Source organism: Pelmatolapia mariae, linkage group LG18 (assembly GCF_036321145.2).
Source record: "Pelmatolapia mariae isolate MD_Pm_ZW linkage group LG18, Pm_UMD_F_2, whole genome shotgun sequence".
NCBI lineage: Eukaryota > Metazoa > Chordata > Actinopteri > Cichliformes > Cichlidae > Pelmatolapia > Pelmatolapia mariae.
The window spans coordinates 20519436-20543884 of NC_086243.1; the positions used below are offsets into that span (position 1 = coordinate 20519436).

Genomic DNA, 24449 nt, shown 5'->3' on the forward strand with positions numbered 1-24449 from the left:
TTCTGGGTATATTTAGTCCTACTCATATAAACATCTAAATATGCATAACAGTCATAATAAATGGTTAGAATCTAAGGTGACATTTCCACTTATGTATGTGCTCCTTAATAGGCTTTCATTTCTCAGCATCACAGCTGGGTAGAGGGTTACTTTCCTAAATCTGGTGACACTGATCGCTTCCGTGCCGTGCCCATGCCATCATATTTCTTCAAATCAGTCATTCAGTGTGCGTGACTACAGGAAACTTTGAGTCATTCGTGAGTGATTGACTGGCTGCAGCAATGCACATTGCAGGTGATATTTAATCCAACCTTGTATTGTGCGAGTGACAGATCAGAATTGCAGCGTAGATTTAATCAGCTCACATTTCTCTGCAGGTAGCCTCATTCTTTCCACTTGAACATCAGATTCAGACACTTTAAAAAACAAGAATTCCTTTTGAAATTGTCCATAGCCCAGACAGAAGAGTGCAGGATAGGACACGCTGGGAGGCTTAAACGTTAACTAGGCCGCTCAGCTTTCCTTGATGTCTCCATACGATCTTTTTATTCAGTCCCTGAATTATTTTTCATGTCTGCTGGCAAATAAATCACACCTACCTACCTCTCTCCTGGGTGCAAAGTGTGTGCAAACATTAATAATAATAGTAATAATAAAATAATAATTTTTAGTGTGATTTGACTTTTGTCATGAGCTCCTACTGCACTCCTTCCCACAGGCCTAGGGCCTTTCTGTGTGCCATATCAAATGAATGTCAGATTAATTTCTCGCATCATTAGTTTATATGGGGTGGATTCCGCTCTCAGTTTGTCCTGTCTTCAGTGTCCTGGTAAAAAAATAAAAATAAAAAAGCAGCTAGTGGGCTCTTTCCTCAACTAAATGCTGCCATCTGGTGGCTCGTTATGCTTCAGGCAGGTTTTTGGTGCCGTTAGCGCTAAAAATGTCGATCAGGTCTTCTATTCTGGGTCCTCAAGATTGAGGGCACATAGTGGGATAAGTGCAGGACCAATATTTAAAGATAAACGATCATGCAATTGATGAGCATCTGTCCTGATACACTGTACTTGACGGTTATTCGTGGCACGGGACTATTTACCAGTTTGTTTAGCGCATAAAGGCAGTTACCTACTTTATCAGAGCGAAAATGCAAGCCACACAGTTTAAAATCTGGCTTTGCGGCCTTTGTTTTTTGGTATTTAAGATCAAAACATGTGGCTACGTGTGCGCTTCAAACTGCACAGAGCCGTCGCCTTTGCAATGTAAACGTCAGATGTGCAGGCAGTGCTGAGAAATTGCGTTTTTATCTCGTATGCACTCTGTAGGGCAGCTCTTATGATGCTGCCAAGCAGCGCTGCGCTGTGTGAGAAATCAAAGCGCAGGCGTCGAGTCGGGAGGGAGCCTATCTTGCGCAGGCTGGATACTGTACATGGCCATTGATGCTGCTGGATAGATGTAGCCCCCGATGTAAATAAGAATGGCGAGGGCAGCGGGTCTGACACGCCGAGTTATCTCTGCTTGACATCGGAACATCACACCATCGGGATTATATTTAAGAAGAAAGAAAGAAAAACGCGGGGTCCGTTTTTTTTCATCTGAATCTGTCTTGACAGCTCGCCCGATGGTTTTCATTTGACACAAAGCAGACGGGCGGCTTCTTCTAATAAACACTTGGGAAAAACGGGTCATTATGACCTTAGTATCCTCCAGTAAAAGAAAACCATCGGATTGTTTTTACGCGGCAGCATTCTGCTTGCATCTTTTGCTTTGGATTTCGTGTGCCGTGTCCGGAGAGGGGGATCATCAGTTCAGCGTTGAGGTAAGATAAATGGCCTCCTACTCCCCTACCACCACCACCTCCCCCCGACTCTGAGAATCATAAATGACCGTGCTCTCTCCTCCACATCGTTTGCCTCAGCGTGGAAAAAACAAAAACAAAAAAACAGAACATGTATGTTGAGTTACCCACGCTATCCGTGGGCACATGCGATAAAGCATAACATGGAGACATTGCAAGCCTGTCAGGACAGCTCACGCACTGGAAAAAAAAATATCCCTCATTTGTTGGGTGCAATGAAACAGAAGGATGCTCATTTCAGGTTATTACATTGCGGTTCATGAAGTGAGGTGATCCAGCCCACTGATCCAAAATGTGCACATATGAATGCACTGAGATCCGTCTATTTAAAGTGCAATCAATCCAAAATGCCTCAGAGCTTCTGTTGTATTGCTAGAGAAGCTACTTTTTTGACAGGTCATCATGAAGTGAGATGTGCTCTGGCAGCATCACAGTGTTGGAGGAGATAAAACATCTACAGACACAAGTTGCATAATAGGATTTGCTTCTTTTTTCTACCTTATTAATTGATGTCATTTCCATCCTCACCACAGGCTCCCCTCCCACCACTCTGAAGAAATTAAATGCTGAAGCTGACAGTAACACACACACACCATTATTCAATTTAATGGCTCAATGAAATCTTGCCTGATATCTCTCTGAAATCTGTGCCTTTGAACAAACACAACTCATACAGGAAACACACCCACGGGAGAAACCGGGAAAAAAAGAGGGATAAAAAAGGCGTTTAGCAAAGCTGAGTAAGGGACAGAGGGAGAAGGGAGAGGGAGGGATGGGCAGAGGAGACAGTTAGTCAGATTAGCTAGCTGGAACATATCTCATTGGCTGTGTGGTGATAGGGAGGCACCTGGTTGGCGTGTGGACAGCTGTGGATAGTGTAGGTGCCAAGTGGCCCCTTACTTTCAGGACTGAACCTGCCGGTGCCCCCTGAATGATTCTCAGCTTCACCTCACTTGTTTGCATCAAGTCATACTCTGGCTTTTTAGGGCAGGAGGAGGCAGGGCCACAGTCCTGCTCATGAACACTGACCGAGAGCCGCAAGACACGAACACTGACTAAGGTCAGCAGCAGGGATTCAGCTGCTTTTGCTTTAGCAGTGCTGTCCACACAAGCAACCCTTTAAACCCTAAAAAATGTGCTTGATAGACAATTTAACTAAATAACTGACTATAGATTATTGTATATGTGTGTGTTTCTCAAAATTTTGATACTCTCAGGCATACTGTGATGTTAAATATAACACTGCTGCAGCTCATTCTGTTGTTTTGTTAATATTCAGTAGTACTGTAGCCAAAGGTTAGTCACTGTCTCTTGTGAGATCCACAATGAATGATGCACCTTCATATTATTATTATACTCCCACTTTTAATGTATTGTATACATTACAAGAGTTTGGTGGATATGTGTGTTGTGTGATAAATCATAAGCCTTTTGTAATATGTGCAACACTTCAGTGTAATCTTGCCTGTTTTCCTCTCTCAGATCTGAGCTTTGGTCTTAAACCAAGACAAAATATGATGGCTCAAATCTTTCTCCTTCTTCACCCCTTGCAGGGATGGCTACAGAGGTATGGCTACCTTCCCCGCACAGAACCAGGCATGTCAGTCCTGCGATCGGCCCAAACCATGCACTCAGCTATTGCTGCCATGCAGCGTGTCTACGGTCTCAATGTCACAGGGACACTGGATGAGAAAACCAAGGAGTGAGTGTACACATGTGTGGTGGATGTACTTGCGCAAACACAAACAGCTGAGCAGCACATGCACTTCCACTAGGCCATTAATGTCATGTTAATGCATTATGCTCCACTCGTTCATTTAAAATGCAGAAGGACGGGCTATCAGTATTGCAATGAATTAGTAAAAGGAAAGAGACAGAGATGTTTGTTTCACCTCGCCTCACCTCGCCTCACACAACCTCAGGTGAAGGTTTTAACACTTCTCCCTCTTCTCATTTTGCATGATGATGCAGTGATATCACCCTGAGGTGAGAATTAAAGTTTTGCCTATGTATTGTGTTTGTTTTGTAGTTGTGACGTGGGTATGAATGAGAAACATGAAGGGCTGTAGTTTGGAGTAGTTTAGCGCTGTTCTGCATTCCTTATTTTGGTTCTGTGATTCTCTGGCACCTGTCAGGAAGAGAACTGCTGAGTTCACTTCAATGCTTCGTGTTGTCTTGTGACGCAAAACTGAGATCCAAAGTTTTTTAGTCAGCAAACTTAAGTCACCCTCTCTTCTCTTCTCTTCTCTTCTCTTCTCTTCTCTTCTCTTCTGTCATCACTTTTTAAGCTGGATGCAAAAACCACGCTGCGGTGTTCCAGACAAATTCAGAAGCACGTCAAGGTCACGGAGGCGGAGATACGCTCTGACGGGACAGAAGTGGCAGCGAACACACATAACCTACAGGTGACAGACGACGGAGGCATGTTGTCATAGGGAGGTTACGGATTCAGATCTGCTAGTGTTAATTTCCTCAGCTCTCCTCTGTCTCTCATCTCCTCCTCTTTAACCACCTGGGATCACATGCTCCGTGTTGTCATAGAGACCGAGCAAGTACATCACGCGTGTGTGGGGGGCTCGCGCACAAAAATACAGTGATAATCACACATCCAGAAACACATAAATTAACACATAAATTTGCCCATGTGTGCTGCGAGTATGTTTGCTCCACAGTTATAAATAACTTGGTGGTGAAACGAAAAAAACAAAAAAACAAAACAAGATCAGGCTTTTTTGTTTTGCTTTTTTTTCTCCTGTTTTTTGTTTTGCTCGATCATTTTCATAAAACAAAACGAGCCGTTTTAGCAGAGCCGCATGAAAATCGGGGGCTTTTCTCTCCCCGATATTAAATTGTTTGAAAATTCACAGTGTAAATTATCCATAATCTCAGCAGAAATATTTAAACACTCATCTTATCAGGCCCGATTAAGCCCACGCTTTTAATAGGTTCTGAGAAGAACCGATAAACGGGTCTCTGGCACAACTGCAAATTGACAGGTTTCTGCAGTAATAGACGATAACACTGTCAATTTATTCAAATCCTCCCTTCTTGCCTGAATTTGAATTGATGAGCCACCTCTCCTAATGGAATGTCAATCAGTGCTGAGCCAGTGCTGCTGCTGCTGACTGCACTTTATTCGTGAAAATGAACGGGGGGAGAGGAGAAGATTTCCCATTCCTCTCTGCCTGCCAGACACTGATAACGACTGCTGTGTTAAAAGTTCAGTAAAAAGCTGCCGGGCTTGAAATAGTTGTCAAGTGCAACTTTTTTTTAAGGATCTGCTTCTCATTCTGAAAAGCGTGTGTGGGGGGGAGGGTGATCAGACAAATTAACAGGACAATGAAGCAGGATGTGTTTTATTTTCCTCCCTGAAGTTTGGAATTATATGCGATTTGTGTCTTTATGTAAACTCGGACTTTGCAGAGTATTTTTAGAGCGAGTGCCTCCACCACCTCTTCAGCAATCTTTTCACTTGGTATGCTTGTTCGGCTTCCCGCAGCATAAAAAATGTTACCCCGAAGGTGGGCGCCCGGGAGACTCACGATGCCATCCGGCGGGCGTTTGACGTGTGGCAGGGTGTGACTCCCCTACGCTTCGAGGCCGTTCCATACAGCGCCCTGGAGACTGGCAGGCGTGACGTGGACATCACTATCATCTTCGCTTCTGGTTTTCACGGTGACAGCTCACCCTTTGATGGGGAGGGAGGATTCCTCGCCCACGCCTATTTTCCGGGCCCAGGCATAGGAGGAGATACACACTTTGACTCCGATGAGCCTTGGACGCTTGGGAACCCCAACCATGATGGTGAGTGAAAGGGAAAGCTGGCATGAGGGATGAGACAAGGTGACTAAGACCGGCAACAATGGAGCAAGCAAAGCACAAGAAAGGAGAAGCTACAGCAAGGATGGGGAGGGAGGTGGGCAGGGGGGATAAGGGTTTTAAATGCTGAATGTTGGCAGGAAGGTAAATAAACAAAAACTGCATGGAAGATGTGAGGAAAGCACAGAGAAATAAAAAAAAGAGATAGATGAGAACTGACTGTAGGAAAACCATCTAAATACAGATGGCTCGGCAGGAGGGCAATATGACAGAGATGGTATCACAGGGCATGAGTGTGAGGGATGCTTAACCAAAAAACTAAGAATGCAGAGATGTCTTTGATCCGCCTGTGCTCTGTAAAGACGCATCACCCCATCTGTCAGGATTTTGATGTTTTTTTGTGGTGTAATAAGCTCTTCACACGAGAGGATAGAAGGCCCTACTATTTTAAGACAGTGGTTGCTGGCGCACGATTATTCAGTTTTATTGAATTTGATGTAGCCCACTGGTATTTGTACCATTACATCATTTAATATTAATGATATTAGGCTACTTTGCTAATATCCATATGCTAAGTGCTTGCATTCTCCCATCCGGTTTATCGGGGTTGAGGAGAGGCGGGGGGGGGGGGGCTAACTGTCTCAGGCTCCCAAGTCGAATTCACGTTCACCCTTGCGCAGCATCCCATGGTTATCCATTTGGAGTGCTGGGGCTGATTTTGAAAAGCACCCGTCTCAGCTTATGTGTCTGGAAAGCTTTGCAGCCTTTAATGGGCTTTCACAGCGGTGTAATTGTAAATGTTGCATGTTGACATGTGCACTAATGGTAGCTCGGGCTTGTCTCCTGGGAGTCCTTATGGGACAATTTGGGTTAGGTGGAAGAGGCTGGTGGTGTTAGATAAATGGTGGTGGGGGTGGGTAACCTTTTAGCTGCTGGCTGAGGGTCAGTCGCTGGTCTGTGCAGCGCTCCTGGCAGAGGGGGATATCATGTTGTAAAGGGCAACAATCTCCTGGGGACAGCTTCAGTCACAAGCTGTACTTAAATGGTGTACTTCTCTCTAAATCAGGTTGACACTATGAGCTGAACGCTGGCCATATGTACCAACTGTGACATTTTTATTTTTTCATTTGTGGGTGTGGGTGTGTGTGCGCGCACTTGCATGCAATGTGACGTAGACTCACAATGTTTGTTTGTGCCAACATTCATATGGGTTCAGGTGCATTAAATGAGCGCTTCTTGCCCGATGCCCTGGGCAGCAATGTGAGTGTGTCCCTCCCCGCTCTCTGATGCTCTCATGTGGCTTATCTTCCTTTAAGTACTAAAAGAGAAAAAGTGCACCTGTTTCATATTTTACCTCCAGTTCGCTTTCCTTGTAACTTCTTGCACCACATTAGCTCACTGGAGGTACAACTGGAGCAGATGGCAGTGAGTAATTATGATTTTCGCTGCTGTTAAATTAACTATTATGCACTGAATGGTTAGTTTGTGTAAAAAAAAAAAAAAAAAAAAAAAAAAAAAAAAGAAGAAGAAGAAAAAAAGAAAAACTGTGAAAGCTGCACCTGGAGAATGCAAAGCCTTGAAAATACTTTGTGATTTTTAATCAACAGTAATCCAAAAGTAGCAGGATTTTAAATAACAAAACAATAAAAAGAAGCAAATTTTCACATTTAAAATCCTGTGAGTAGTACGTGTTTGGCATTTTGGGCTCGATAAATGGTTAAACAATTATTGGATTTGTTGAGTCTGCACAGAGCAGGTTACATATTGATGCTAGGTAATCATAAAAACTTTTTTTCACACAGTATTTTTTTCTTTTTTGTGAATCTAGTTTGCAGGGTGTCTCTGTACTTTTCACTTGTTAAGCCTGTGCACTGCTGATAGCTGTGGATGGAGACCTGTGTTTATACGTTCACCTGGACTCAAGAGCAAACAGATTTTAATTGAAAAGGTCAAGAATCAGGGTCATCATACCATTCACCAAGAGTGTTAATACTGTTAATATTTGCCTGTTTTGTTTTATCACAATGTGTAATCTCTCTGTATTTTGAATGTTATTGAACTTTTGGATTCTAACTCACGTCATCCTCTTCCTCTCTCCAGGTAACGACCTATTCTTGGTTGCGGTTCATGAGCTGGGCCACGCCCTCGGTCTGGAGCATTCCAATGACCCCACTGCTATCATGGCTCCTTTCTATCAGTACATGGACACTGAGGACTTCAAACTACCTCACGATGACCTACAGGGCATCCAGAAAATCTACGGTAACTTTCCCAAGTGAATTTCTCTTCAGAGCACGAGCTGAAAGTCTGAAAGAGCACGTAATCAAGACTCTTACGTCTTGTTTTGTTCCAACACTTCACTGAAGCTGTATAGCAAAACAACATAAATAGACAAGCGCTGAAGCTTAGTCACTTGCTTATTCAAATGCTGCTGCGTCAGTCATATTGGGTTCGATGCCAGTAAGCAGCATTTGTCAGCTGTTAAAGAGGGCAGCCAATCTATGCTTTCAAAACAACGTGAGTCCACTAATGCTCAGCCAAAAAAAGGATACATTTTCCGTGCCAAAATAAAAGGTGCAATGGCCAAAAAACTGTAAACTCACCGGACACCGACTTAAATCTTTCAGAAGTTTTTAAAAAGACGAATATAAAGGAATGCAGATAAAATACGTTCTATTTTTGTTCTTTTTAGGTCCACCGGATAGAGCCCCACAGCCCACCCGGCCTCCACCCACAGTCCCACCTCCTCGCTTTCACCCTCCTTCCGACCCACGTAAACACGATCGCCATGCCAGACCCCATCGGCCTCCACTGAGTGCCAAACCCTCCAGCCCAAACTCCAAACCTAACATCTGTGATGGAGGCTTCAACACTCTGGCCATTCTCCGAAATGAGCTTTTTGTGTTCAAGGTAAAATAGGTCGTCACATCAGAGCATTCTGGGATTTCAACGGTGGCGAAAAAGAGCGGTGATGATTTGACCTTTTCCGTTTTTACAGGACCAGTGGTTCTGGAGGGTACGAGACAATTCGGTAGTTCCTGGCTACCCCATGCAGATAAGCTACTTCTGGAATGGCTTACCTCCCAAAATTGATGCCGTGTATGAAAACAGCGAAGGGAAATTTGTTTTTTTCAAAGGTAATAACAGCAACCACTCTTTGTGTGTGTGTGTGTGTGTGTGTGTGTGTGTGTGTGTGTGTGTGTGTGTGTGCGTGTGTAGTTCAACTACTGGTAGTTAACACCCCCTTTACGTTAACTGGTCCTAAATGATCTGTTGATGGCATTAGGGCACCAAACAGTCTAATGACTGCAGGACCAAAAAAATAATGTAGGTTTCTAAACATGAATGTAAATATGATGGTGTATTTCAGTCAAGGTAGGTAAAGAAAAAAACTAAACCATAAAGAGCAGGGGGGCCAATGTGTGATACTGCAAAAACAACCTCTAATAAATAAATTGTACCATTTTAGAACGAGACATCAAATATTCTCTGAGATGATTAGGTCATTAATTTGAGTAAAAAGAAGAATTAAGAAAATGTAAGAAAATCAGAATCAGCCTCTGCACTCATCGCTACCGATGGCTGTTTATTATAGCTTTAGTGGCTGACCTAATCATATTATACTTTGCAATCAAAAGGGCCAGAATTACCACAGTTTGATGATGCATTAGCGTGAACTAAGCCTATTTAGAGGAAAGCAAATTAGACGAAATGACAGCTTTTGTGCGCGTGTGCCATTTCCTGTTTATTGGAGGCACCAGAGGTGTGATTGATTGGTTGATCCACACATGCCAAAATTGAAGCTATTGCTCCAATATGACAATAAATGTAAAAACAATGCTACGTTTAAAATTAAATTTGCTTTTGGGGCAAGGAAATGCATTCATATTTGCCAGGCTTTACTAAAAAAAACATTTTAGTGTAAAAAACACAAATTTATACAACAAATCTTCTTTATCCTTAACTACAATATATGTAGCGAACAGTTTGCCACTAAAAGTTAAACTAAAGAAATATTCCTACCAATAAAAAATGGACAAAATGTGCTTTTATTAAGTATCCCGGGTAGACACCGGCTACATATGTGTACCTAATAATGTCTGTGATTTTGACTATGGGAATGTAACATGGGATAAACAAACACGCCAGTATTTTTTAGTCATTTATGAGTTCTCAGGCGTCCCAGAGCACTCCTGGGTGAGAGTTCATCCATGGGTGTGCTCCCATGCAGAATGGAAAATTCAGAGACACTAGTAAAGCTGCTCCTGTTTGCCTCTTTCTCACACACACATGCACAAAAGTCCAAATATGCTAATAGTCGCTAACAGCCTACCTTTTTCCACATTTTAAAAATACAACCCAACTATTTTTTTCATGTTTTTAAGCTTTTAAATGTTAATATCTATCTTCCTTCTGTGTTTGTAGCCAAGCTGTTTATTAGCAGCGAGCCACAGACCAAATTAGGCAGGAGAAACAATCCCACCACAATTTCTGCAGGAATTCCATATTCTGGTTAATTAAAACAATATTTTATTGCATACCATCACTTCAAGAACACTGGAAAGGGCATGTCGTGTTGTGTTGGTATGTATATGTGTGTGTAAAGACTTGATATTCAAAGCGCAGAGAAAACATTTATTAGTCCAAAGATTAATCCAAGATGAAGGCCAGTGAGTCCAAACCACAGCTAAACACATAGAGAAACAGACATGCAGGTGACAGGCGACACAACAGAGGACAAATGAAAACACACAACTATTTATACTAGGACCACACTGAGGGGTTAACATGGTAAAACTAATAGCACTACATGAGTGACAACAGACTATCAAAATAAAACAGGAAGTTACTCAAGAAACCGCAACAAGACTTAAGCTTGACACAGAAGGACACAAAGGACAGAACGAGAGATTGTAGAAAATAAACCATAAGCAGAAAACTAATGGGAACAAACAGGAACTGAAACAAAACATTAAGGCACAAAATACTAAGGAATGTGAAAATCAGGGGAGCAGGGCAAGCTTTACAGTACATATCTTTCTTTTTTTTTTACTGTAACAGGCGACAGTGAGGTTGTTTTGCTTTCTGTCTGGTAGGAGAACGAGTGCAGGTCCAGTGGAGCCGTCCATCCACCAGGCAGATTAACATGACATCTGTCACTCTGTGGGATCAGAGTGCCTCATGCTTTATTTATTCACTCATAGGGACTTAACTGTGTGTATGTGTGTGTGTGTGTACGTGTGTTTGTGTGTATTGGTGGGTTTGTGCATGTAAGTGTCGAGCTACTTACTGCACAGCAGCCCTTCTTTTCTCCGCCTGAGGCATTTATGATCAAACTGAATTAAATGCAACAATAGTTTCAATAAAACTCAACACAACAAGTCTCAGTAGAGTTGCCTTCAGAGCATCAGCTTGCTGTTTATTGTATTATACTGTAGATAACACTGCATAGATTTTTCTGCTGAACACATATTCTTAAAACAAGGTGACATCTTCCGACCCTTGAAATTACATGAGCAGGAAAAGAAACCTCAATGAAAAGAAAGACAAACAACAACACAAAAGAGTTGAATGAGCTGAAAGCCTGTGGTGCTTTTTTTTAAACTCATATTTTGTTATTTTCTTTGTCCCATTGCAATCTAACTTTGCCCGTGTATTTTAGGAAACCGTTTCTGGGTCTTCAAGGACACAACTCTCCAGCCTTCGTACCCTCAGGACATCTCGCTGTTCGGGAGTAGCATGCCCACACAGAGTATCGAGACAGCTGTCTGGTGGGAGGATGTCGCCAAAACCTACTTCTTCAAAGGAGACAGGTCTGTGCAGATTATTAGTCGTGCAAAGATTTGGACAGAACTGAAACTGCTCAGAGTAAAAACACCATGCACCATGGGGACATTTGAAGGATAAATGTCTTTTGACATATTCTATTATAGATAGAATATGATTATTAGATTATAGATCTATTATACACTCATATATTGATTACATCACATCCACAGTGTGCCTTTTGTCCTGTCTCCCTTCCCTCACCCCAAGCCGTTCACAGCAGATGGCTGTCCCTCCCTGAGACTGCTTCTGCTGGAGGTTTATTGTTAAAGGGAGTTTTTCCTTCCCGCTGTTGCCAAGTCCCTGCTCATAGGGGGTCGTCTGTTTGTTAGCGTTTTCTTTTTCTATTATTGTAGGGTCTTTACCTTACAATATAAAGACTGTTGTTGTGATTCAGCGCTATACAAATAAAGTTGAATTCAATTTAAATATGTTTTAACCTTTATGTTACGCAGCAGATCCTAAAGACAAAACAAAGCATCTTTTGTGCTTTCCTCTTCCTCCACTGCGATATAAGGGGAAGGTTTTTGGCTATGCTTGGTTTGGACACCTTTTGCAGCATTGATGGCCTGAAGTCTCCTACAAGTGTCCGTCAAGCTTGGCACATCTTTTCTTTTAAAAACATTATCTCTCATCCATCTTGGCAGAACAGTTTAAGCTTGATCGGGATTGTCAGTGAGCTCCTATTTTTCTAGTCTCTCCAGAAATGCTGTTTTGGGTCCAGAAGTCTTGATGAGCCACTTCTGGACTTCTCCGAAACTCTCTTAGCTATTTTCTGGTTTAGGGATGGTGTCTTGTTAAAATGTGAGCTTTTGCCCAGGCTGGACCACTTTGGAAAAGGTGTCCAGTCCCTGTTACTGAAAAGCCTCCTGACAGCATCATGTTGCCACCGCTATGTTTGACTGTGCAGATGGGTTTGTGGAGGTGGTGCTCAGTGGGCGGTTTCCAGGATAAAAACATTTAGAATCATGGTGATATACTTCAGTCTTCAGTCTGTAAAATGTTGCTTCTCTGGAGTTGTTAGGGTACCTTTTGGCAAATGCCTGGTGGCCCTCATGAGGAATTGTTTGATTCATAGTAACCACTTGGTTCTTAGTTAGCAGATTACTGAGTTTGATCTGGTTGGCCAGATCAAGGAACCGCTGGGGATTTGAGATTTCTTTGATTTGGGAACAATGGAGATTACTACCTTCTTTGATCTTAAAAGCTTTGCATCTGGACTGTATGTTATCCTGTGCATGGATCCATGCAGAGTATAATTGGGTACCTGCAGTTTGAATTGAATTGAATCCAAGGATTCATTCCAAGACACCAAATATGAGAATCTGTTGTTTATCTGAGTGTGTTGCAAGTCCTAAAGTTTGAGTTTATGCCAGAGTGACTCACATGTTAAGCTGTCAAGTTAAATCATATCCTAAGAGGTCATAGGACGCTGTGATGGGAGCTGACAAAATGCTTTGTCATGATACTATCATCCCAAACCACAAGTTGCCACATTTTGACAAACAAGACATTTTGTCTCGAGCGTGATTTTATCTCTCTCTCTCTCCCCGCGTGTATGACACCGAGGTGTTTGTTCTAATTCAAAGAAATGACAGTTTGCGGCGAGATTTATGTGCGTGAGCACGAGTGTATGAGAAGCGCATCAATCACAGCTACTAGTGAAACAGATCTATGTGGCAGATACACACAGAGCATGGATGATTGATTTACCACTTTCTGTGGTCATGTGAAATACTTGAAGTCTGTTGCTGATCGTTAAATAGTCACATGGAAAAAAACGACATTTGATTGCGAGTTATAGATATGAGTTTGTGACAGTAAGCAGAAATCCAGTGCAGTGCTCTCGTCATCCCAGGCTATAATGTCTTTGTTTTCCTGAAGGTAAAAGCTGAACTACAATTATTGCTTTCTGGGCTTAGTGCGACTTTTAAGCAGATCAACATGAAATGAAGGCCTGTTCTGTGTTGAACTGGTTGACCTACCGAGCAGTAGACCTATTTTCAGTGTTGCAGACATGTTGGTGAGTCCTGATTATCTCAAGCTAAACATAGACTTTGTCTCCCAAGTGGTTTTGTTCTATATTGCATAATTTATACGTTACACAAATAAACAGAGCTGTAGCATAAATTCAGGCAGGCCATGATGTCAAGCTCAGCATAATCCTGTCTGTCAGCTGCTTTTGCAACCCACTGTTATCCCAACTTCTCCTTTTAATGCTGTGTCTGATTATTATGTCTTATCCACTGATCCACTGATGGCTGCTTGTATATGTGCATGATCCCTGCTCATGTGTGAAGAGTGTTTCAAAACATCTGTCGCCATCAGTATTAATATCTCCAATTAGCTAAAACGTCAGTGTCATTATTGAGGTGCTGGCCAGCAGTTCTTTACAAATCGCTGCCACCCAATGCCTTTGTGAAGTCCCGATTAAGGGAGCTGTCGAGTAAAAGAAAAACTTAGCGACAGTTTTTAAAAAAAATATTTAAGTGTGTTTTGAGCAAAGTAGTCGTAACTCTTTGTATGATATTAATGCCTGTGATGTTCAAGGCTACAGGGTTGTTAAAATGACAAATACATCTATTGTTTCCATTTTAAGTGACTAAGTGGTGGTAACACAAGTGTGCTAACATTTTTTTAATACTTATTATGACTACTGCACTAACTAACAGGTGTCCCTGAACCTCCGTATTGACTCTTTTTTGATATATTTGCCTGTCCTGTTGTAGATACTGGAGGTACAACGAGGATATGAGAACCATGGACCCGGGTTACCCAAAACCCATCACCATCTGGAAGGGCATCCCTGACTCTCCACAAGGGGCTTTTGTGGACAAGGCCAACGGTATGTTTGCATTACTGACTGTAAAATCTGTAAGAAATATTAATGTGATACCAGATGCCTGTAAAAGGTAATAAAAACAAACACAAAAACAGGAAGTTGATAAGTTTATGTGGCAATATCCAGTTTGTTTTTGACTAGTATGTAGTACTTTAAAGTAGTGCAACCAGCTGTGAAATACATTTAGAGTAAGTAATGTGTTTTGAGTGGGCTGCTGGGGCAGCTGAATAAGACATGTTGATTCCAGCTGGAGACCTTTGATGCATCTTGCAATCCATTACTTTGTTTTCCATCTGTCTCTACACTGTTTAACAAATTCAAAATATCCCCAAAAAGTCTTTAAAAGACTGCCTATATCCCTGAATCCCCAGGTTTCACCTACTTTTACAAAGGAAAGGAGTACTGGAAATTCAACAACCAGCTGCTTCGCGTGGAGCCTAACTACCCGAGGTCCATTCTGAGGGACTTCATGGGCTGCGACAGCCTACCCGCCGACCCCGATTGGGACTGGAGCCCCACGGTGGTAGAGGAGCGCCACTATGACAACGGTGATGCAGACGTTGTTATCAAACTGGACAGCACTGGAGGTACGGAGAAAGCGGTGGCCATTGCTATCCCCTGCGTTCTGGCGCTGTGCATGATGGTCCTCCTCTACACTGTTTTCCAGTTCAGGAGGAAGAGCACGCAGCGCCACATACTGTACTGCAAACGCTCCATGCAGGAGTGGGTCTGAGGGATTGTCGCTGCACTGTATAGAAAGGGTTGTAAAGCTCTGATAAAGGTCTAGTTATTGCCCCAAGCCCTAAGTACAGTAATTGGGAGCACTGTAAAGGGTACAGCAGATGAGGTTTGCCATGTAGGCAGATTTCAGAACTGCTCGAACTCGTAACATGCAAACTGCAAAGAAGTGAAACGATCAGCAGAACTCAAACAAGGATGGTGCTGGAGCCACACCTATGTCTAATTAATATGTATGTATCAGCTTTGACTTTTTCTGTATCTTGGAATGAACTCAATTAAGTGAGACAGAGTTAAGCTTGTGTAAGTGGGACCTTTGTCTATCCCCATCTCTGCACGCCACTTAAAAAGCCCCAAGCACTAACTTCAGTGGACAAATTAGATATAGGCTTCTACTTTGCTTTCATTTCTTAATTAAATTGCCCTGAGCTGTGCTTTCCTTAATTTAGGGTCCCCTGTAAAAGATTATTCATTGTGCTGCGGATTCACACACGAACCAAATATGACCTTTTTCTTCCAAAGAGGATTACTGCTTGATGTGTTGTTTTTGATGGGATATTTTTTTTCCCTGCGTGGATCAAACTTCGTGGACCATACTCTGATTTTCTTTTGCCATGTCTATTCATATCCACCCGTCTGCTCGCTAATCTGTTGGGATAAGACGCAGCCGTTAGAGGTAGGAATTCAAGACTGTTGTGGAGTCTATCTCCAAAACAGGGGCCAAAAAAACCTCTCTGCAATATTCATGAGACTGCCTTAATCACACATTGCTTAAAGTTCCCTTTGCTCTCTTTCTCCTTTTCTCTGGTCCAGAGAGTTGAAGATGCTGAGTGAATTCCTTACTGCCCAGACATTAAAGCAGTATTTGAGGAGGTTTATTGTTCTTGAAATGTGCTAAGCTGTGCCTGGTGGGAAGTAGGCTATCAGCTTTCATTTACTCCATCACCTGAGGGTATGAGAGAGGACGGCGTTTGTTGTACACTGTAAAAAACAAACAAACAAACAAAAAAGGCACAAATGTGTGGGTAATTTACATTGTGCATTACCTGTTTTTGTTGTTGTTGTTGTTTTTGTTTTTACAGAGGTTTCCATGAACGGTAAGTGGTAAAATCAGAATGTCATTAAAAAAACAAACCATGAGTAAAATATAAATATGGAAAATTAATTCATTTTAAAACCGTACATTATACTGCATTTCTACTATTTCTTTTTACAGTGTAGGTGTGAGGGAAAAGAAGGGTGGATACCCGCATTATAGATGTACTGTACTATTATTGAACTATTATATTGAACAACCAACAACCTGCATCCTTTTTACCTGCCCAGTTTGGACAACAGTACTCCAAACAGCGTTAATCCATATATTTTAAAAAGCTTTACAAATCCATGTTTTTTTGGTACAAGGTTTGTAAGTTTACATAATATTTCATATCAAACAAAATAACTTGATCCACCTGTTTTTTTTAAGAAAACATATTTCTTAATAGAAGCAAATAATCTCTACTTACCACAAGCACAACACGTATCAGTGGCCAGTGCTGTTGCCCAGATTGCTCCATCGTCTCACTACTTTGCGCAACAAGGTTTTGATGCACAGCACTGCTGTAATCAAGAAACTATGTCTAAACATTCAGAGGAATTAAAGAGCAGAAATAAAGACACTAACTTTTTTTGATATTTGAAAAAACTCTTAACCAGGTTTGTCTGTGTTTTTAAAACTCAGGCTGTTTTATGCAATCTAACTCTTGACTAACCACTATACAAACACTATGTTACATTAACAATTTACTAATCCCAGTTTATAGAACTAATAAAAAATGGAATTAACAGGATTATTGGAAAAACAAAAACAGCTAAATTTAATCTAAAATATTTCTCATATACAGTATAATATGTGCCGTTTAATATATGCATAGTACATATATAAATCTTATGAATTTAGGAAAACAAAACAACATAAAAAGACAGGCTCTCTCCGAGGCCAAACTGAGCAAAAGCTTTTCTGTCACCATATAATGTGTTATAAATGCAATACAGCCTGGATCCTAATTAATATGTCGGTCTGCCATATATGTAACGACGGGGTTGTGCGGCGTAGCATTTCTCAGAGTATGCCAGATGATCCGTCTCCATTCATGATGTGATTTTAGTTCTTTTTGCTACTCTTTTACTTGAAATGGTCCTCGGCACCAACTGTACAGGATATCTTACATAACCCTCCACTGATATTGAGGCAATGCCATTTTATAACATATCAGATAGGGAATTTTAGATTTAAAATGTTCTTATCTTTGAATGATCTACTGAAAGGTACATGTATGGCGCTGTGATTGATGGGTTAAAACCTTTATTATACATAATTTGTAACAGATACAAATTAAATCTTAAATAAGGGCAATGCATGCCGTGTTTAAACTAAGATGTCATTCTTTCATAGCCGTTGCCCGTGGGTCATCCTCGTACCAGTCTTTCCCTCAGTATTGAAATGAAGTGGCTGATCAGACTTGGATTTTTTCTGCTCAAAGCATTGGCAGTCATGCTATATGATCCATGTAAAAATGGCTAGCTTCCTTCTCTGTCCTTGCTGTTCTAGTTTTCATGCAATAGTCAACAGTAATGAAAGAAAATGTAAAGACAGGAGCAGCTTTGCTTTCCCGAAGCAGTGCTAAATCGCTGTGCACATCAGTCCCTGTCGATCCATGATCAGGTTGAAGCAAAAGCCTTTGGCTCAGTGTCGTGTATGATGTCTTATCAGTTTGTGTGTTTGTGGTGAGGATCTGATGGCTCCAGAGCGTGTGAAGTGAGGCAGGTCAGTACTGTATTTATTGCCGTATTTATTCCTGTGTGCTCAGAACCTCAACTCTTGCATTGCATTGTACTGGGGGCAAGAAATTGTCAATAAAATGGGTTTGAAATGCAATATTTTTTCTAGTCTCACAGCTACTAAGTAATCCTTGTCCTTCTGTTACTGCCTCAGCAACAAACCATTTCGTTTGGTGTAAATGGTTTTCCGTCTTTGAGAGGGAGACCAAATGTTTAAAGGTTAAAAACTCTTCAGTGAACTTTGTCATGCATCAAGTGAACGAACCGCTGGACTTTTTTTTAGATAAGTGAAAAGCAGAAGGTCACAGCGCGTCAACATGTCCTTGGTTGTCCCCAGACTCCTGAGTGCTTTTTTTAAGGTCTGCCTTGACACATGCTGCTAAGCATTAGGGCTAATTTAGAGTGTCATTAAAGGAAGTGGATGGGGCTGATTAGACAGCAGTCATTACACCAGAGAGGCAAGACACGAGGAGCATTCTGCAGTCACTGCAGTCTAGATGTGATAGCCAGATGCAGTACATGCCGTATATACTCCAAGGCACAGTGTATAAGAAGTAAACATTTGGCATAATATGTATATATATATATATAAGCCAGACTGTATACTGTTTCCTTCAGGCAGTTCTGTTTTTAATCCATCCATTTCATGGATAAAGAACATGCTGTGTGTTGTAAATAAAACAAGTGCATAATGAACGTGTCCTGTTATCACGCTCTCACACAAACATAACCCGTCTCTCCATTACAGCAACAGCATGCAAAGGCACATTTATATGCAGCATTAAAAGATAATTTATTTAAGAAACTGGGATTCAGTTTTGCACAAGATACATTTAGCATGTCTGAAATGAACAGTGACAAAAGCAATCAAGAAGACTCAATGTTCCAAGCTTTTAGGCCTTGATTTTGAGAAGATTAAAAAAATCACATAGAAAATATTTATTCATATCGTAAGGCAACTATTATTAAATCACTGACGATGGCACATACAGGATAAGGAAGCCTACTCAACATGTGGCCTTTTGTGTGGGACTCTCCACTTTCTTTCAGAGTTACAATAGAAAAGTGCAGAAAATGTTCTGGTTCAAATTTTCCACATGTTAGAATTAAATGTTAAAGAAGGTGCTTATTTTCTCTGAGTTTCAAGTGTGGACATACTTTGTTTGTATCCATTTCCTGATTTTAGGAAATGGACTGACCTGAGCTGCTGTACTGGGTTATGGTCTCACCACTGGTAAAGATGAACAAACTCCAGTGTTAGAATAGGTGGACAACAAAGGTATGATTTTCATAATAAAACATGTCTGTCTCTGATATATGCAGTAGTTTACATTTGTAGCATTTGGGTCGTGTGATGGTTAGCATCATCACTTCCGAGGAAGAATTGATGGTTTGAATAAGAGTTATTATAGTTTTGTGTTTTCTAATTAGTTTGTGTTTTGTTTTGTTTTTTGTTAAATTTTCATTAGTTTCAGTGTTTAGTCATTTTAAGTATTATTGCATAGAGGCAAGATTTAGGAAAATCAGTACAGGTACCACAATCAAAACACAACTACTGAAAGCAGTTGACGCACAGTGTTTTAGATATCAAGAGTCTTACTAAACATGTCGTAATAGCCTAATAAATACTGTGAATACACTACCATGTCTATAGACTGAGAAAAACAGAAGTAAAAGAAAGTTTTATTAATATAAAACCAAATTACAACAACAGTAGCCTCAATGCACTTTAGATTCTAAGGTAAAGACCCTACAATAATAGAGAGAAAACACCAACAACCACATGACCCCCGATGAGAAACACTTGGCAACAGTGGGAAGGAAAAACTCAATTTTATGAGTAAGAAACCTCCAGCAGAACCAGACTCAGGTAAGGGCAGCTGTCTGCCATGACCAACTGTGGGTGAGGGGAATGAAGACAAGAAAAAAACATACTGTGGTACAGAGAAAGAAATTAATCATAACTACTGATTAAATGCAGAGAGGTGTATAAAAACATAGTGAGTGGAAAAAAGGTGAGTAAAGAAGAAACACTCGGTGCATCATGGGAATACCCCCAGCACCCTAAGCCTATAGCACTGTAACTAAGGGAGGATTCAGGGTCACCTAATCCAGCCCTAACTATATGCTTTGTCAAGAAGAAAAGTTTTAAGTCTAATCTTAAAAGTCGAGAGGGTGTCTGTCTCCAGAATCCAAACTGGGACCTTGTTCCACAGAAGAGGGCCCTGAAAGCTGAAGGCTCTACCTCCCATTCTACTTTTAAATACTCTAGGAACCAAAAGTAAACCTGCAGTGCTCTACTGGGATAATAGAGTATGTGAGGTGTTTAAAATAAGATGGGGCCTGATTATTCAAGACCTTGTATGTGAGAATAAGTCTTTTAAACTTGATTCTGGATTTTACAGGGACCCAATGAAGCGAAGACAATATAGCTAATACCTTCTCTCTCCCTGTCACTACTCTCGCTGGATCAACTGAAGAATTTTCAGGGAGCTTTTAAGGCAACCTGACAAGAATAAATTACAAAAGTCCATCCTAGAATGCAGAGTCAGAGTCAATCTGAGTCAGGATGCTTCTCATTTTAGAGATACTGGACAAACAGAAGAAAGCAGCCCTAATTTAATATGCATTATGCTTTGAAGGACATATACTGGTAAAATATTACTCTAAGATTCTTCACTTTGTTATTAGAGGCCAGGGCAATGACGTCCAGTAACACTGTGTAAGACTAAGCATCTGGTTAGATACCATATTTCTAAGATTTTTAGGGTAGACTACAATTACCTCAGTTTTATCCAAATTTAGAAACAGGTCCTTATGTTTATGTTTTCAAAATATTCCAGTTTAAGTAACTGGTGTTTGTCTTCTGGCTTCACTGACAGATAGACCTGGGTATCATCTGCATAGCAATGAAAATGCATGCTATGCCTTCTAATAACAAAACGTAAGGGAAGCATGTAGTGTAAACAGAAGTGGTCCTACCAAGGAACCCTGCAGAACTCCATATCTAATTAACCTCTGTGTGTGGTGAAGACTCCCATCTGTCTATTAGACAAATGTGAGTCAAACCACTGCAGTACCTCTTTACATGGCTCAATTATTGTCTCTTTTAAATCACAACCTTACCAGCTGACATACAGAAATGAAAACACTTCACCATAGTTTGCTTCAATAGATAACTGAAAGGTTTAACCTTTAGCAATAATAACATTCATTTTTTTTAATAAAAAGTTTAAATTCCTGGTTAGAAATCCTCATTCAAGAATCCAGAAGTGATTTTCTTTTTCTAAAGGTTTGGCCACAATAAAAAAAAGAAGAAGTCATATTTATTACTGAAAGACCCAGCTCATATTTGTGTATGCTGACTGTTGGAACACTAATGCCTTTGAAATTAGAAATTGTACTTATTTTACTCGTATTAAACAGAGTTTAGAAGTGAGCATAGAAAGATTTTACCCTTTCAAAGCAGATGAAGAACCTCTGAACTGTAAAACTCAGCGAAGCTTATACGTGAAGGAAAATAATTGCTGACCAAAATACATAAACTTTTCCTGAATGCTTGACATTTACAGAGAACAGTACTTCCTGCCTATAGTTCAGACAACAATTACAACACACAAGCTGCAAGATAGTACATTTTACACTTTTCACAACTATTTTGCTGGGTGAATACTTCAAATTATTATAAATTATTATTAAATAAAATAAAAATAATTATTATTATAAATCCAGTTCTTCTTCTTTAAACCATATAGGAGTGTAATTACTGTTAACAGCTTAAATGTAGCACAGATCACAGGAGCTATGAAACAAGCCACTCCCTTCTATTGTGCAACTTTAGTTCCCTTTCATAACTGTGAAGTCCCCTAATCGCACCTTCTCCTATACCCCTCACTAAATTCTCAAACCACCTAAACAGCCTTAATTGCCATTTCCTTCCCAACAGACAGACTTCCTTCCTGTACCTTGGGTGTGCTTGGAGGTGACTCTCTGGTCTTTGGACTGTTCCAGAGCCAGTTCTCTGGGACAGGGAACTTAGTCTGTCCAAGTCGAAGCCCATGGGTGTGGGCTCTGCCACCAGATGCTCACCTCTGCCAGAAGGTGCCCCACTTTCCAGTGGACACTCTGCACATTTTTAAGCTGATTAATTAGCGCTCCCGAATTGCTCATAGTGTGCTGTAGGGGCACTGCAAGGACACACAAAACCCCTCTAACACAACAAGACAGCTGTGGAGGAAGTAAACATGTCAGCCCCGAATAAAACAAGCAGCCTTCAAGCAAATCAGCAAGACACAGTACCTCTCAAGGTTTTATTACATTTGGGCCTGTTCGCATCTGAGTATCGCTTACATCAGTGCTGCAGGTGTAATTCTTTAAAGAGAACAAACAAATACTGCATGACCTGGTTTCACTTTCTCTAGTGGGAGACTGTTTATGAGTTTGCATGTAAGTGTGAGTGCTGGTATTTGGAGATGTGTGTGGCTATAATAACCATGGCCTGTCATGGCTATGTTGTGTGAAATCACACAATTATTCAATTTCACAGTAGGACAGTAGTTGCTGGCAAATAACACGATTTCCCTTAGCGTTACATCTTGTGATTCAGCAGTCCAGGGAGACATGTTTATACTTGATACTGTATAACAAGTGATAGTTTATCCCATGCTCCAGCCCCACTATGAAGGTGAACAGGAAGAAGGTGGATGTATTATTACATTAATAGACATTAATGGTCATTAAAGGTCAAAATAAGTTAATGGCAGGGCACTTGGCAGGGCAGGTAACTCGGGTTTGATTCCACCCCAGATCATTTCCTGATTTACCTTTTCTTTTAATTGTTTGTAGGTATGATAATTAGTAAAAAAAAAAAAGAAAAAAAGAAAAAAGCTATATAAGACTCAGCAGCATGTATCCTTTAGAAATCCTGTTTACTTGCATTTTAATTGCATTTTAATTTGGCACAGTCTGTTTCTCTTGGACTCGCCAGACTTTCTGAGGCTGGAAACATTTACTCCAAGCACTACAACATACTGAGGGTTGAATTCTGCAGCCAAATTTCTACCACGTTGCTACGTAGCCTTCAGAGATAGTTATGGCTCTAATTTGGTTGATTACACTGAAGCTTTTATTAAAACGTCAGTCTTAATAACAGTAACATGGCTGTGAGAGCTGTGTGTAACTGTTGAGCTTTAAAAAATTACGCCAGTCACCTGCATGTCGTTTTCCCTTATCAAAGATGTTTAAAACGTCTAATTAGAAAAAGCAATATTTGCGTCATTTGCTACACAAGGATGACAGAGCAGGGCCACCTTTCATTACAACACAGACCCAGTGCCTGTAAATCAGTTGGGATGGGATCTTTTTTTTAAACACACAGAGCCTGACAACAAAGTATTTTTAAATGCAACAGTGCAAAGTGAGTTTCACCTGAGCAATAGATCCTTTACACTTCTCATGCCTTACACATCCAGATTATTAAAGAGAAAAGGGAACAAATAAATGTATTTTTATGTGTAGAGCTAATTTTAGTAGCATGTCATTGGCATGATAAATTTGCTCTTTCTGTGACAATACCATGGAAATGGGAAACTGCCCCGCCTCAGTAAAATAAAATGACAAAAATGTGTTCAAAATACTGAGGAAAACTTCAAGATGCAACAGCCGCTCATGCACACATTTTGCTGTTAAGCTTGTTTGTTTTTAGGTCATGCCTAAAAATGCAAAGTGATGGCAGAAAGACATAAATCAGAGGAGGTGCCTGTAACTGCAAAACCACCCCACGAACGAACCAGTCTGTCTAAATGATGACACATGGTTTCTCTGCTGATGTTGTAGTCATTTAAAAAAAAAAAAGAAAGAAACATTTTAAAAACACCCCAGACCTCATTGAGAACAGAAGGCATGTTGGATATCATTACAGACATAGATACTGGATAGCATGTTAGGAAAAACAATGTTAAAAAAAAGGATATCTCTCTGTCTGAATTCCTGCCTGACAATGTTTGGAAATGAAACGACAGATGGTATCCCGGAGGATCTCCTTCCAGATCTGGACCAGGGCTCGCTGGTGCAATGTGGCAGCGTCAGACAGACTGAAACATAATGTCCCAGGGGTCTTCTATTATACTTAAGTCAGGCGAGTGTGGGGCTAATCAATGGGATGAGTTCTTTCATCCTTCAGGAACTGCCTGCATACTCTCGCCACATGAGTACGGGCATAGTTGGGCACCAGCTGGAACCCAAGGCTTTCATCCTGATACCTAATGGCAGTCAGGATCCTTTTGCTTAGTATGCATCCCTCCATGGATATGTCTCCAAGACCATCACATAACATAGTGTCTGTCATGGCTGCTCTCATTTGTAAAAACCATAGGGCACCAGTGGTGGTCCTGAAAATCTGCTACGGCAAATGCTAATTGGGCTTCACAATGCCAGGCAGTGAGCATAGGGCCTAACCAGAGGACATCAGGTCCTCAGGCCAATCTCATGAAGTCTGTATCTGTCTTTGGAAGTGCTCATCCTGTTCCTCCTTGCACAAAGTAGCAG

General features: G+C 40.9%; 1 protein-coding gene across 2 annotated transcripts; it reads left to right on the forward strand.

Annotated features, from left to right (window-relative positions):
- Positions 1 to 1359: 1359 nt before the first annotated feature.
- mmp16b (matrix metallopeptidase 16b (membrane-inserted)) lies at positions 1360 to 18599 on the forward strand. Of its 2 annotated transcripts, XM_063461353.2 has the most exons (11): positions 1360 to 1816; positions 3409 to 3557; positions 3827 to 3841; positions 4144 to 4260; positions 5355 to 5659; positions 7775 to 7936; positions 8367 to 8584; positions 8673 to 8811; positions 11337 to 11487; positions 14230 to 14345; positions 14714 to 18599. In XM_063461353.2, exons 1-11 carry the CDS (start codon positions 1688 to 1690, stop codon positions 15073 to 15075), a joined length of 1863 nt encoding a protein of 620 aa, XP_063317423.1. In that variant the 5' UTR covers positions 1360 to 1687; the 3' UTR covers positions 15076 to 18599. The 2 variants fall into 2 exon arrangements, with proteins under 2 accessions (XP_063317423.1, XP_063317424.1); XM_063461354.1 differs by lacking the exon at positions 3827 to 3841 and having other exon boundaries at positions 1361 to 1816.
- Positions 18600 to 24449: the final 5850 nt, after the last annotated feature.